Below are 14,605 nucleotides of genomic sequence, written 5' to 3'. Positions count from 1 at the left end.
GAGACAAGTTGGGACTGGATTGGGAAGAATGCCAAGGAAACACCAGGTGTTTGTAGGCAGCAACACTGATGATTCAGTTGAAGATGATGTCAGGATGAAATCAGCTTTCAAGCAGGGGTCTAGGATGCAGCACTTAAGCCAGAGTTGAAGAGTTTCTGATGAAACCAAAAACAAGCACTTGCTAAAGAAAATAATTTCTTGCTTAAGAAAATGATTACTCAGTTTCTCTCTTCTAGGTCTGATTTTCAGTGTTGAAATGGGCAGAGTGTTTAGTCACTCAGCTGTGTGTGACTCTTTGTGACCCCATGGACTAAAGCCCATCAGGCTCCTCTGTCCATGGGGATTCTTCAGGCAAGAATACTGGAGTGGGTTGCCATGCCCTATTCCTGGAGAACTTCCCAACCCAGGAACTGAACCTGAGTCTCCTGCATTGCAGGCAGATTCTTTACCATCTGAACCACCACGAGCAGGCCTCATTGAAAATGTTCACTATTAAGTCAAAATATTAACTACAGGGAAATTAACTCTCACTATTTTATTAAAATATATAAAATTAAAGCACATTTCCTATGATTACTATTTTGAAAAAAAATCTTCCACTTTGTTATTCAGCTATCTGGTTTTAAGAATAAAAGTATAGTGTGTGTATTTATATTCCCTTTCTGCCTAGGAAATGGTAATCTTGAAAGCACATTCCATATCCTGAACTCCAACTTGTTTAAAGTGTTACACTGGGTTCACAGTATCCAACAGAATCAGATCTCATGACCAAAAACAGCCAGTTTTTACTGTACTTATCTCAGTCCCTTGAGCATAGAGCATGCCAAAAAAAAAAAAAAAATCTGATGAAAAAAATGAATGTCTTATTAATAAGTGTTTGAATTTGAATGAAAAGCTATGGTACTTTTCAAGATGAAATCGAATAACACAGTCTCACCCTTATCCTTTCATTTTTTTCTCCTTTATTATAAAACACTTTAGGAGCTAGTAGAATCATTGAAATTATAGATGCAGTCCACCTTCATCACCCAGATACAATCTTTGGTAACAAGTAAAATCAATCAATTAACTAGTTATTTTTATTGACTTTTTCCTTACAATGAAATTACAATACAGGTACTGCATCATTATTCCCAATTTGTACCTCAGTAGTTGCTTCTTCCTAAGAAAGAAACGACTTCTCTTTATACCTGAGTAGTTGTAATATTATTCCTAATTTGTACCTGAGTAGCTTTTTCACATTCTTTGCTCCACCCTACTGTCTGTAAGCTATGTATCAGTCCAATGGCAGTTTAATGACATTTCCCCTCAAGTAGTTCTTTTTTCCTTATTCCTTTTATTTCAGTTGAGAAAATCATAGAATGTGAGTGAAATGTATTCACTTTCATCATTTAAGGGCAAGATGGGAGTTAAGCTGACACCTAGTTCTCAGATGTAGAATAAAACACCTATAACGTTGGTGGTGTATCTGTCTCCTTGTCTGAAAAAGAAATATAAAAGTTTTCATATTGTTGAATCACGAAGTCTAGAATATGGTGGGAGATGAGAGGGAGAAGCCAAGAAATGGTTAGGAAATGTCTTGTAAGCTATATTGGGAGCTTGGTCTAGATTATAGAGGTGATGAGAAAATGCTAAAGAACTGAAAACAAATCATTAGATTTGATTTTAGAGAAATCGTATAATAGCTATATAATAATAAAGGAAGAGACAGCAGTTAACAAAATAATAGGCTTTTTCTTTAAGTTCAGGTATATAGCTTCCTATGGCAGATTTGGTGTTATCTTTTTTGTTGCTATGTTGTTAAATATCATTGAAAATCTTACTTAAAGGCAACAGAAGACATTTTCATTTTACTGATTTTTATAGAATTTCCTATTTTTATCTTTACTGAAGTTTTTTGAGTATAAAAAAGTGTTTCTGGCACACAAAAAAACTTGTTAATATTTTTATTTGAAAAACATTTGCTTTTGAGTAATTTGTTTATTTCAAATATGAACACAATATGTTTAGTTTAGTGGTGGCTGCTATATATGCCTAAAGATATATATTTATTTTTTTCTCACTAAGATACTTTTGTAAAACTTGAGCTCATAAAAAATAGAAACTCTTAAAAAGTGACTTAGAATCAATGATATGAAGTAATACTCGTGCATGCATGCATGCGAAATTGTTTCAGTCGTGTCTTACTCTTTGGATTCTGTGTATGAACTGTAGCCCACCAAGCTCCTCTGTCCATGGGATTTTCCAGGCATGGAGTGGGTTGCCATGCCCTCCTTCAGAGCATCTTCCCAATCCAGGGCTTGAACCCACGTCTCTTATATCTCGTATATTGGCAGGTGGATTCTTTACCACTAGCCCCACCTGGGAAGCCCATGAAGTAATACACTAGGTTCTATAACAAAACTGACCAGAAAATAGCACTTTGCTTCTTTCAAAAGCACTACTTTAGGGCACTTAGGTTAAGGTAGCCAGAGTATGAAGGGGTTTTCATGTCTAAGTGTGTGGCATGATATTAGATTTCACGTTCTTTGCTCCACCCTACTGCTTCTGAGCTACACATCAATCCAGCAACAGTTTAATGACACTCCCATCAAGAAATTTTCCTTATTCCCTGGTGGTACCCTTCTGTTACCCACAGAATCATCTCCCCCATTGTTTAAATTTAAAACAACAATTTAAACAGTTGTTTGATAGATGTTATCAGTTCAGTTCAGTTCAGTCGCTCAGTCGTGTCCGACTCTTTGCGTCCCCATGAACCGCAGCACGCCAGGCCTCCCTGTCCATCACCAACTCCCGGGTCCATTGAGTCGGTGATGTCATCCAACCATCTCATCCTCTGTCGTCACTTCTCCTCCTGCCCTCAGTCTTTCCCAGCATCAGGGTCTTTTCAAATGAGTCAGCTCTTCATATCAGGTGGCCAAAGTATTGGAGTTTCAGCTTCAACATCAGTCCTTCCAATGAACACCCAGGACTGATCTCCTTTAGGATGGACTGGTTGGATCTCCTTGCAGTCCAAGGGACTCTCAAGAGTCTTCTCCAATGCCACGGTTCAAAAGCATCAATTCTTCTGTGCTCAGCTTTCTTTACAGTACAACTCTCACATCCATACATGACCACTGGAAATACCATAGCCTTCACTAGACAGACCTTTGTTGACAAAGTAATGTCTCTGCTTTTTAATATGCTGTCTAGATTGATCATAACTTCCCTTCCAAGGAGTAATTGTCTTTTAATTTCATAGCTGCAATCACCATCTGCGGTGATTTTGGAGCCCTAAAAAAATAAAATAAAGTCTGACACTGTTTCCCCATCTATTTCCCATGAAGTGATAGGACCAGATGCCATGATCTTAGTTTTCTGACTGTTGAGCTTTAAACCAACTTTTTCACTCTCCTCTTTCACTCTCATCAAGAGGCTTTTTAGTTCCTCTTCACTTTCTGCCATAAGGGTGGTGTCATCTGCATATCTGAGGTTATTGATATTTCTCCTGGCAATCTTGAGTCCAGCTTGTGCTTCTTCCAGCCCAGTGTTTCTCATGATGTACTCTGCATATAAGTTAAATAAGCAGGGTGACAATATACAGCCTTGACGTACTCCTTTTCCTATTTGGAACCAGTCTGTTGTTCCATGTCCAGTTCTAACTGTCGCTTCCTGACCTGCATATAGGTTTCTCAAGAGACAGGTCAGGTGGTCTGGTATTCCCATCTCTTTCAGAATTGTCCACAGTTTATTGTGATCCACAGTCAAAGGCTTTGGCATAGTCAATAAAGCAGAAATAGATGTTTATCTGGTACTCTTTGCTTTTTCGATGATCTGGCAGATGTTGGCAATTTGATCTCTGGTTCCTCTGCTTTTTCTAAAACCAGCTTGAACATCTGGAAGTTCATGGTTCACGTATTGTTGATAGATGTTATAAGTGCTATGAAATGTTATCAGTTCACTGGAGAGACATTTTCTGACCTGCTGTGCCTTTAAATTTTTAAAGGCTGAGCAAAAAATATCAACTAAAGTCAACAACAGTTACATGAGGTAAAGTCTACAAAATTTGGCAAGTAGAAGATCCAGGTGAAGCCACAAATCAGCTATTACCAGAATACCAAATGGAAAATCAGCAGTGATTACCAAAGTTATGCAAAAGAATTTTCAAAACCTTAATCACATTTGATTTTTAACCATTTATGCATGCCACAGTTGTGTTTTGTCATTGTTTTTGTTTTTTTAAACAGATAAAGATGCACAATGTCATATCAAGCAGATCTTCACACATCCGCGTTTGGAATTAAATCCTGAATTTAACCCGAAGATCAAAGATTATTACTCTGAAGTCCCATTTGATGTGGTAACACTGACAATTGGAGCAGAGACTTCTAAGAGTCAGTGCAGGGTGTACCTGCAGGAACGGGCAGGACCAAGGTATGAGGGCGTTGATAGGGGCCGAGGGTAGACATCTTAGCAGGAGGCAGACCTTGGAGACAACTTTTGAAGATGGTTCAGAAGACCTGAGGCACAGTATCTGTTGGAGGATTGCCAGGGAGTGAAATCCTTCTGCTTCACAGATGTCATGTGGTTAAAATAACACATAAGTGCTGTGATGACCTATTAACCATGTTCGTGTTTAATCTTTCTAACAATGTTGTAATGACAGAGGATCTTTTGATATGAAATATTAAAGAAGGTTCACTGGGGGAAAACTGGGTTTATTCTTATCTTAATGTTTTTAGATTGTTGAGGAATTAATCCTTCCTAACCATAGCCTCCTTCTATCCCAACCCAACTCCTTGAGTTTTTGAATATTCAGGTGCTGATTACTTGATAAAATTTGTGGACATGGTAACACTAACTTTCCTAGTCTCATGAGATTTTTTTTCCTAATGACTCTTTTGAGAGTCACCAACTCTTTGGTTTATCATTTGAACAGAAGATAGAACCTTATGACATGCCATGTCCATGACAAGAAACATACTCATTTTCCCATGCTGTAGGGAACGAAATGCATTCAACATTCCTGGGAGCTAAAACAGTATAATAGAAAGAAAAGAGAATTCAAGTCAGACCAACCTGGGTCCTAACCCTGACTTTACCATACTCTACTATATTTAAAATGGGGACAGCCTTAGTTTTTGTATGGATTTGTAAATATTAAATGGGATAATGTATGACCTTGACAGATGGTTAATAAATATTAGTTCCCTTCCCTATAATTGGTAAGGGACTTGACTTGCTCTGCTAGATAAATGTTGGCATACCAAAGCACAATGAAACATAAGTTAAAATATTTCACATTTTAGATTTCTTATGAAATGGTGCAGATCTTATCTGTTTTTAATGCAAATTATTGACCCAATAAATATTGATATATGAATCAATTTGGATTCTTTCTCTCATTCTCACTCTCTTTCTTGTTCTCTCTCCAGCTTTGCCAACTATTCTCTGGGTTTAGGGATGAACAAAATCTCAGTTCTTGTGGTGGATAAATCTCCAACTCAGGGTGAGACCCTGACCACGTACAAACTTACCATCTATAGAGAAGACCGTCCAAGTCTGCCCTTGTTTGAGGACTTCACAGCATGCGGATTTGTGCAGGTAAGTGGATTTTACGTTTACACATGTGTTGAATTGGGAGTGATCCTTTTACCCAGGTGAAAAAAGGTCAAATGAAAATTAATAGGGGAAAAAATGTATGGTTTCAAATCCAAGCAACTGTGATCTCATTTCAAAAAAGAGTCCCAGCCAGGTATCTAAGACACCTTTTTTATGAGTGATTTTCTTTTACATGTGGTGGCTATTCCCTGCACTGAGAGTGTGCAGTGGATTTATTGTGGTTAATATTGAAAAAAAGTCTGAGTGCTCATACTTAGTTGTGAAATTGGTTCTACGTTTCCTTTTTAAATTGTGCTGTGTTTCTTGGATTTGTCCCTGAAACTACTTTGAAATTTTAAACTAGATTCAGTGGAATTTGTTTTAAAGAATGAGAGGAAAATTTATGAAACTATTTTATGAAAAGGATACCAGATGAATGAAATTAAATTTTCTTGAGTAGATATATTTCTTCTTTGCTTCTTGTACCCTAATCATGTCTAAAGGCTGCAAATGCTCCTGTGAGTAGCACATACCATTCTGTAGCCTTGTTGACTTTGGAGGAGGGTGCACATTACCCAGAGACTTTGTCTTATTTGGTGGTTCTTTCCTCAGTTTTCCTTTTTTAGGAATCTATGTTATAACCTTCTATATTTGCTTACATCATATACCCTGGCTACAAGTAATTCCAGGGAAGTCGTCATTGATACCCTTACCATATGTACTAATCCACTTAGAATGGATTAGTCTATGTCATGTCTCAGTGATTGATATGCTAGTGGGAGCATGAAGCATAGTCAGTTAATAAAAGATAAAAATGGCCAAATAGGCCTGAGTGAGTAGGATGGATACTATATTTTCTTAAATGTAGGGGCGATATGGAGTGTTCTTTCTCCCCCTCTACCCACCACCACCATTTCATCTCTTCTCAAGAATTTAACATGGGAATTCCCTGGCAGTCCTGTGGATAGGATACCGCACTTTCACTGCTCAGGGGCCAGGTTCAATACCTGGTTGGAGAATTAAGATCCCACAAACTATGTGATGTGGTCTAAAACAAAAATAACAAAAAGAATTTAACACTACTTTATGAGGGTACTCATTGCTGAGATTTTTGTTTTTCAAGAAAATATATACCTGTGATGTATGAACTACTAGCAACTCAAAGGGAATTTCACAATGGCATAAAGATTGGTCTAAAGCAGGACAGAACTAGTATTCTGAAAGATATTAGTAGGTATACTTTAAAAAAAAAGATGGGAAAGAGTAGTGTTGCATGGTTTTGAAGCAGTGGGTTAAACAAAATAAAGTAGGTTTCCTGGCTGTAAGACTTCTCCGAACATTCCATGTACTTATATGGTCCTCTTCAAAAGAAGGATATGTAGTGTCCAGTATTTTCAAACTTTTTTGACATCTTTTTAATGCACTAGCTATTAATATTCTTCTGTGGAACACAGTTGAGGAAACACAGGTCTAGACTCTGGAGAAGACTTCAAGATTAGGTTCCTTTCAGTTACCTACTTTTCACTTTGTTTTATAAGGTTGCTATCCCTCAGTCTTTTTCCAACTGGGAAAACAAATACTAGAACCACACCAAAAATGTTGCTGAGGGGGAAACCAAAGCCTAGAGGGAGGTGTGTTTTTGTCTAAGTATGTGTATGCAGTGTGTGTGCAGTTATTTCCAAACTAAATGTTCTCACCTTCTTTGGTGTGTGACTCTATTTTTTGTTTTTGCTTATCTCACTCTCATATTTTAGATAGAAACTAACTCTTCAGATAAAAAGTCTTTGAAGGAAAGCTAATAGTGTGAATTATATTTTTCCAGAATATTTATGGTTACAAACAACAGTTATTTTCACTTTAAAAAGTGAATATATTTCATTTTAATGTAGATTTTAATTTTTATAAGTCTGTGGGTGACTACATTTTTATCGGTTAGTTCAGTTCAGTTCAGTCGCTCAGTCATGTCCAACTCTTTGTGACCCCATGAATCTCAGCACGTCAGGCCTCCCTGTCCATCACCAACTCCCGGAGTTCACTCAAACTCACGTCAATCGAGTTGGTGATGCCATCCAGCCATCTCATCCTCTGTCGTCCCCTTCTCCTCCTGCCCCCAATCCCTCCCAGCATCATAGTCTTTTCCAATGAGTCAACTCTTCGCATGAGGTGGCCAACGTCCTGCAGTTTCAGCTTTAGCATCATTCCTTCCAAAGAAATCCCAGGGCTTATCTCCTTCAGAATGGACTGGTTGGATCTCCTTGCAGTCCAAGGGACTCTCAAGAGTCTTCTCCAACACCACAGTTCAAAAGCATCAATTCTTTGGTGCTCAGCCTTCTTCACAGTCCAACTCTCACATCCATACATGACCACTGGAAAAACCATAGCCTTGACTAGACTGACCTTTGTTGGCAAAGAAATGTCTCTGCTTTTCAATATGCTATCTAGGTTGCTCATAACTTTTGTTAGTAAATCTGACTTTTAAATGGAGTAAATATATGATAAAGGTTGAAAAGGAAAATAAAACTTCTACATTAAGGCATGAAAAAATGTGTTTTTACTTTTCATTTGTCACCAGCTAGGTTTGTACTGTTGAATTTTTGCTGTATCTTTTGAAATGTAATTGATACCCACGAGTATTGGCAAAGGTTTATATTTTGATTCCACTCTAAACTTAAAACATGGTAAATGACTCATTCATTACTCTGCAATATGCAAAACCCATTTAATGGGTATTAATAGATCAATATGAAAAATCTTCAATTTCTAAGTGTTCATAAAAATGTAAAATCCTTATGCTGGATATTTTAACACAAACACAGATTTCAGGAGTATATATTCCTTCCTGGCTATCATTTGGAGAGCCCTTATACGTTTAATTGTAATTATATATATGATGAATATCTAGAGAAGTGTCAATAGGAATGGAGATGATCCCACGAGTAGAAGGGACATTGCAGAGCTGAAATCTCTATGATTTTTTCACTTATCTCTGATTTATCCTTTGTCCTTCTTATGACACTATTCTGGTTCAGTTCTTGTTACTTGTTGACTCAGATTCTAAAATAGTCCCTAGCTTTGTTTCCTCGTATCTGACTGACTCTTCTCCAGTTCAGTTTTTACAAGCTTGATCTTCATCAACTTAAAGCACACTCTGTCATAAGCTTTGCCAAAAATGCTCCAAGCGCCCCCTCCCATGGTCATTCACTTCCCTCATGTTAGTCCATATGTTTTTTCAGCCTCGTGTCTCGTTAGTTGTCAGTGTATTTTATGCTTCTGCTAACCTGGCCTGTTTACTCTCCCCAGACATGCTTCCCAATCCTGTGACACTGGGGCTGTCCCTCCCACTGGAAACTAAAAAGAGTTTATTTGATGTCACTCCAGAAGCTGTTAACTCAGATTCCAGTGTAGGAGTTTTGATCCACGTTGTATAAAAGAGTTCTTTAAAGGTCAAAACTGCCCCCAAATAGATTCTATTGACTGTCATTTATTATGTGCCAGGCTGTGTCCTAAATGCTTTATGTTAGTTGTAGTCTCTTTAATCCATACAGCGTCCTTGTGGATTGAATTCTACTCTGAGCCCTCAGTTTCAGAAGAGAAATCCCAAAGATCATAGAGGTTAAAGATATTGCCCAAGGTCACACAGCTAGTGAGTGGTGGGGCTTGGATTCAGATCTGAGTGTGCCTGACTCCAAAGTCCATGTTATGTTACATTGCCTTCTGGCAGAATGGGGTCTCTTGCTGTAGGGACTTTTCTGACCCAGGACGTATTCAAGCATCAGCTGGAAATCCATCTCTCAAGGAGCAGATGAGGAATTGGATTAGATGCTTTTTAAGTTTCCTTTGGGTTTCCTTATTTCCTAGATGTTAATAAAATAAGACCTCTCATTGACCCTTGGTGTATTGCAAAGCCCTGTGATTAAAGCACACTGCTGTTGAGGTGGTCTCTTGCCAGGGTGGGTGGACACAGTGAGAGTGACGCGTGGGGGGCTGTGGAAGGAGCAGCAGTCCCAGCCCTTGCCTATGCTGCTGGCTCAGCTCCCTGCCCTGCAACCGCTGACTGCTGTGTCTTTTGCTGAGGAGCAGACCTGTCCATACTGACTCCGGTGAGGACACAGACCCCTGGAGCTTGCCCATTTCCCCCATTGCCTGATTCCAGTTGTCTAGTCAAATAGGCATTGGGCCCTGCTAACACTGGCCTGAACTCTCCTCCTCAGCCCAAGGAGAAAGAATAAACCAGCAGAGGAGGTGCTACTGTCCTCCAGAAGTTCATATTGATCTGGTCAGTTGACAAGAAGAACCACCCTGAGGAGGATGGTGAAGAGAAGCCCCCTTTACACAAACCAGGAACACTTAGGTGGGATGAGTGAGGGAAAAAGGCGACAGTGGAGCTCAGCAGCCAGACCGCTGGGTAACCTCTTGGTTGGTTGGTGCCAGCTGATTTTTTTCCTCACATTTGCAGCTCTCCTGAGCTAGGGGGTTCAAGAAAGTGGTCCAAAAATGAGGCTGACTTGGAAAGGCACTTACTTCACAAGAATAGGATAACCCAGTGGACAAGAAGCATATGAAAAGATGGTCATCCCCATTAGTCTTCAGGAGAATGTAGATTAAAATGATAAGGACATACCACTACCCACACACTGCAGTGAAAAACACTAGAAGAACTAATGATCCAAAGTGTTGGAGAAGATGTGGAACAATTTTTTGTTCATACACAGCTGGGAATATAAAGTGTTTGCCCATTTTGGAAACATTTAGCAGTATTACTATAGTTAACATACATATATCCTATGACACAGCAATGCTACTATCTACCGACCCAAGATAAATGAAGTCATAGGTCCATCAAAAGATAAATCCAAGCAATCTATTTTTTTTACTTTTAAAGCATTTTAGTTTTTAGAGTAGTTTTAAATTTACAATAAATGGGAAGAAGGTACAGAAATTACCCATACATCTCCAGCTTCACATATATATGGCCTTTTATCAACATCACTCATTAGATTGGTAAATTTTTTTACCAGGGACAAACCTGCACTGATACATCATAATCACGAAAAGTCCGTAGTTTACCTTAGGATTTGCTCCTTATGTTGTGCATTCTGTGGGTTTGGACAAATGTATAATGACACATATCCAACATTATGAAATCATACAAAGGATTTTCATTGTCCTGAAAGTCTTCCGTGCTCCACCTACTCATCTCCCCAACTGCCCACCAACTCCTGCCAGTCCTAAGTTTTTTTTCATTCTCTCTGTGCATGCGTGCTTAGTCACTTTAGTCATGTCTGACTCTCTGTGACCCTGTGGATCATGGCCTGCCAAGCTCCTCTGTCCACGGGATTCTCCAGGCAAGAATACTGGAGTGGGTTGCCATTTTCTTCTCTTCATTCTCTCTGTAGCTTTACCTTTTTTAGAATGTCATACAGTTGGAATCATACAGTAGTAGCCTTCTTAGATTGGCTTGTTTCACTTAGTAATGTCCATTTAAGTTTCCTCCATGTCCTTTTATGGGTTGATAACTCATTTCTTTTAAGAACAAGAAAGAAGTCTTCATATCAATTGTATAATATCTAAAGGCTGTTTATAAAATATAAAACCTGGAAGAAGTTCAACAGATAAATTCAATGTAATACTATTGAGACATTTTTAATTAATTAATTATTGATACATACAAACATGGATAAATCTCCAAAACATTATGTTGAGAAAAAGAAGCCAGACATAAAAAGACATACTTTATTTCATACAAACAGGCAATACTAATCTACAGTGATAGAAATCAAAATAGTGGTTACCTAAAAGATGTGGGAGCTTCTAAGCTTGAAAAATCTTTTAGGGCAAATGCCCTATACCTTAATCGGGATGGTGGTTACATATATAGCCAGATGGTTTATAGAAGTATAAAAATTTAATTGAGCACTTCAGATTTGTTCAATTAACTGTATATAAAATATTACTTATAAGTATGTTTAGCTATATATAAATTATGTATACTAGATATAAACTATACCTCAATAATATAAGAAAAATACATTAGTGGGAAAGTATGTAATATATTCCCAGACATTCCTCCCTTCTCAAGTGTATTGATCATAAACAAGTTAATTATTATACAATTACCTTAGGCAATAGATCATATTTAGAATGTGTTACTATAATATAAAGAAAAATATTAGAAACTTCTTGTGGGACATATTCTACTGATGATTGCAGAGAAGTATTTCAGTCATTTATAGGAATCCTTTCCAGAAGGTCTTAATTTAAAGTTTATGTGTGGTCCCACAGCAGTACTCTAGTATATAACATGGAAAAGGGTCTAATAAGCACTGGGTTTTAGTTAACCTTCCTTTTAGAAACCATAAAATGAGTGAACAGATACTGAATAAATAATGTGGATTGCTTTAGACACTTGACTAGGCATGAGAGGCCTTGGGAACTAGGGGGAATCAATGGCGGGGGTAGGGTTTTTCCCTCCATGGGCTCTCTATTTGAGTTTAGTGTCTGTTTCTTATTATATTGCCATTTGGAATTTGCATATAATAGTCAGAGAGGCGACTCTTAGTTTAGTTATTATCAGTGAGGGAGAAAGGGCTAGTTTGCTTGGCTGATATTAAAAAACCAGATTTGGACCATGGCTTCTCACCTTAGCATTACTGATATTGAAGCTGGATGATTCTTCATCTGGGGGTGTGTCTTGTGCACTATAGAATCTTTAGCACCATCCCTGGCCTCCATCCACTAGATTCCAGTAGCACACCCCTCTCCAAGCTGTGACAACCAAAAATATCTCCAGATGTTGCCAGATGTCCCCTGAGGGGCAAAATTGGCCCCAGTTGAGAACCACTGATGTATATTAATAAGAGGTCCTGCTTTTCTACTTTCTACTAATAAGGCTAGTAAATCTGTAGTGAATTTACACTACAGGAGGTATGAATTTACATACAGAAGGTATGAATAGTTTAAAGGTAATCCTTCAGTGTTGACTGTTGAAGAATGTTTCTTATCTCTTTTCATCCTTATGCTTTTAATCATCTCTGGAGTTGGTGACAGGACTCTGACAGCTCTTTATTCTACTCACTGATTTGCTGTCTTTTTTGTCTAATGTAATTATAATCAGAAATACACATTCAATTATAGAAAACATGATTCTTAATGAAACATAAAAAGTCAACTAACATACCTAGACTACTTCATTTTGATTTATCCATAAATAGGATAGTGTTTTGCTGTTAGAAAGAAAGATTTAGAAAGTAATCAACTGTTATTATTGCTGGAATATGTCATGTGCAGGAATTAATAAGATATATTTATGTTCTAAGGAAATTAAAATACAGATGGGGAAATATTTCATTTAATATCTCTCACCAAATCAAAATTTTTGACATGGATAACAATATAGCATCCACAGAAGTTGATATGTATAGATGATCTATAGTCTCATATACATTTTGCTCCCAAAGTGTTGTGCCAGAGTAGAGTCATAAATAACATCTATAGAAAGGTCATATCACAAAAGCATAGGAGACTATATTTCATGGATCTGTTTGCTAGAAACAACTTTCATTTTAAAATTATCTGCAATTAATAAAGAAAGGGAAAATACCAAGGAAAGACAAAATACCATTTTAAAAAGGTGATATGTCCAGCATTTGGCTACACATTTAAAACTGGTATTTGTGGCTTTTTAACAAGAACACTAATTAGCAATCTAGATGCTGAGTTATTTAAATGCTATGTGAATGACTCCAGTTATAGCATTTGGAAATGCTTTATAATGTTCCCATTTATTTTTTGTATCTTAATAACATCACAGAAGGTTATTATAAAACAACTCATGTGATAGTTGTTTTGCTTTAGCAAATATCCATAATAAAAGAGAAGAGCATTTAGCAATGATTGCTGAATAAAAACCTTTGTTCATTTCCACAGTTGCAGTATTGATTAAATATTCATTTTAGTGGTTTTTAGTTACCTTGTTCACCTCAACATACCAGAGGAATGCAATTTAGTTTTCCAACAATGGAGTCTCTGTTGTACTGAAATGCCCCCAACCAGCAACTGTTTAAAGTATCTGCTCTGCCCTGAGTTATTAGAAATTTGCCCTGTGCTGTGGGGGAAGATGCTGACAGCAGCAGCCGCAGAGCGTGGAGTAGTCAGGTCATGTTTATAGAATTTTTATTATGTGCCAGGCATCGTGTTAAGCTCTTTATCTTCCTACCTTACTCAGTGTTTTCCACAGCCTTAAACAGATGATTTTTTATCTCTTCTCTTTTTTTTTTTTAACACATAGAGTAACTAAGACTTTAGAAGAGTTAGAACAGTTAGAAGCTTACCCAGGCTTTCTAAGTAACATATGTAATTAGTGGCAAAGGTGGAATTTGAATATGAATCTGACTCAAATCAATCCTCTTAATGGTTACTCTGGACTATAGAATCTAAAACCCTCCTCACACTTAACAATCTTTTTGACCTTTTCAGGAAACACTCAGTCAGCCAGAATTCAACCTGTTAAAATTTAGTTAACTAAACTTGTTTCTGTGGTCATATACAGTGATACATTTTAATTTTATTCAAAATATTAGTATTATTTTGGCCAGCTGCATGGCTTGTTGATTTTAGTTCTCCCACCAGGGATTGAACCTGGGACTTCTGAAGTGAGAACATGGACTGACCATTGGGCTGTCAGAGAATTCCCTACAGTTGATACATTTTATATTCTTCTAGAGTCACTGAAAAATTCTGAAGTCTTCAAAATCTTTACTTTGGTGGGTAATATCAAGTATCAGTCTTCCCTTTGAAAGTATACCTGTGAGGAAAGTTTCAAGCTAGTATCTAATATCTTACTAGATATATCCTAATATCTGACTATCTTTATTGGTGTCTGATATTTAAATCAGGTTATAATGTTTTACATATTAGAATTCTACTTAGCCAGAATACTATTATTGCTACTAATTGGTAAAGTGGTTTCCAGTGCACAGGCTTTTTAAAAATGTGAAGCTTGATTATACAATTAGAGCAATTTCCG

At 37.4% G+C, this 14,605-nt stretch overlaps 1 protein-coding gene across 4 annotated transcripts in view; it reads left to right on the top strand.

Annotated features, from left to right (window-relative positions):
• The window catches only part of CPED1 (cadherin like and PC-esterase domain containing 1), a 328,240-nt gene that overhangs the window by 174,615 nt on the left and 139,020 nt on the right, over positions 1 to 14,605 (top strand). For all 4 annotated transcript variants that reach the window (XR_003510710.1, XM_027539149.1, XM_027539150.1 and 1 more), the window contains 2 exons: positions 4,227 to 4,413; positions 5,415 to 5,583. Coding sequence is in view for 3 of the 4 variants with exons in the window: in XM_027539149.1 (XP_027394950.1) it covers positions 4,227 to 4,413; positions 5,415 to 5,583 (356 nt within the window). In the remaining variant the exon portion in view is untranslated. The remainder of the gene's footprint in view (positions 1 to 4,226; positions 4,414 to 5,414; positions 5,584 to 14,605) is intronic.

The sequence above is a fragment of the Bos indicus x Bos taurus genome, chromosome 4 (genome assembly GCF_003369695.1).
Source record: "Bos indicus x Bos taurus breed Angus x Brahman F1 hybrid chromosome 4, Bos_hybrid_MaternalHap_v2.0, whole genome shotgun sequence".
NCBI lineage: Eukaryota > Metazoa > Chordata > Mammalia > Artiodactyla > Bovidae > Bos > Bos indicus x Bos taurus.
Note: the sequence above shows the minus strand (reverse complement) of the source record. Positions and strands in the feature narration are given on the sequence as shown.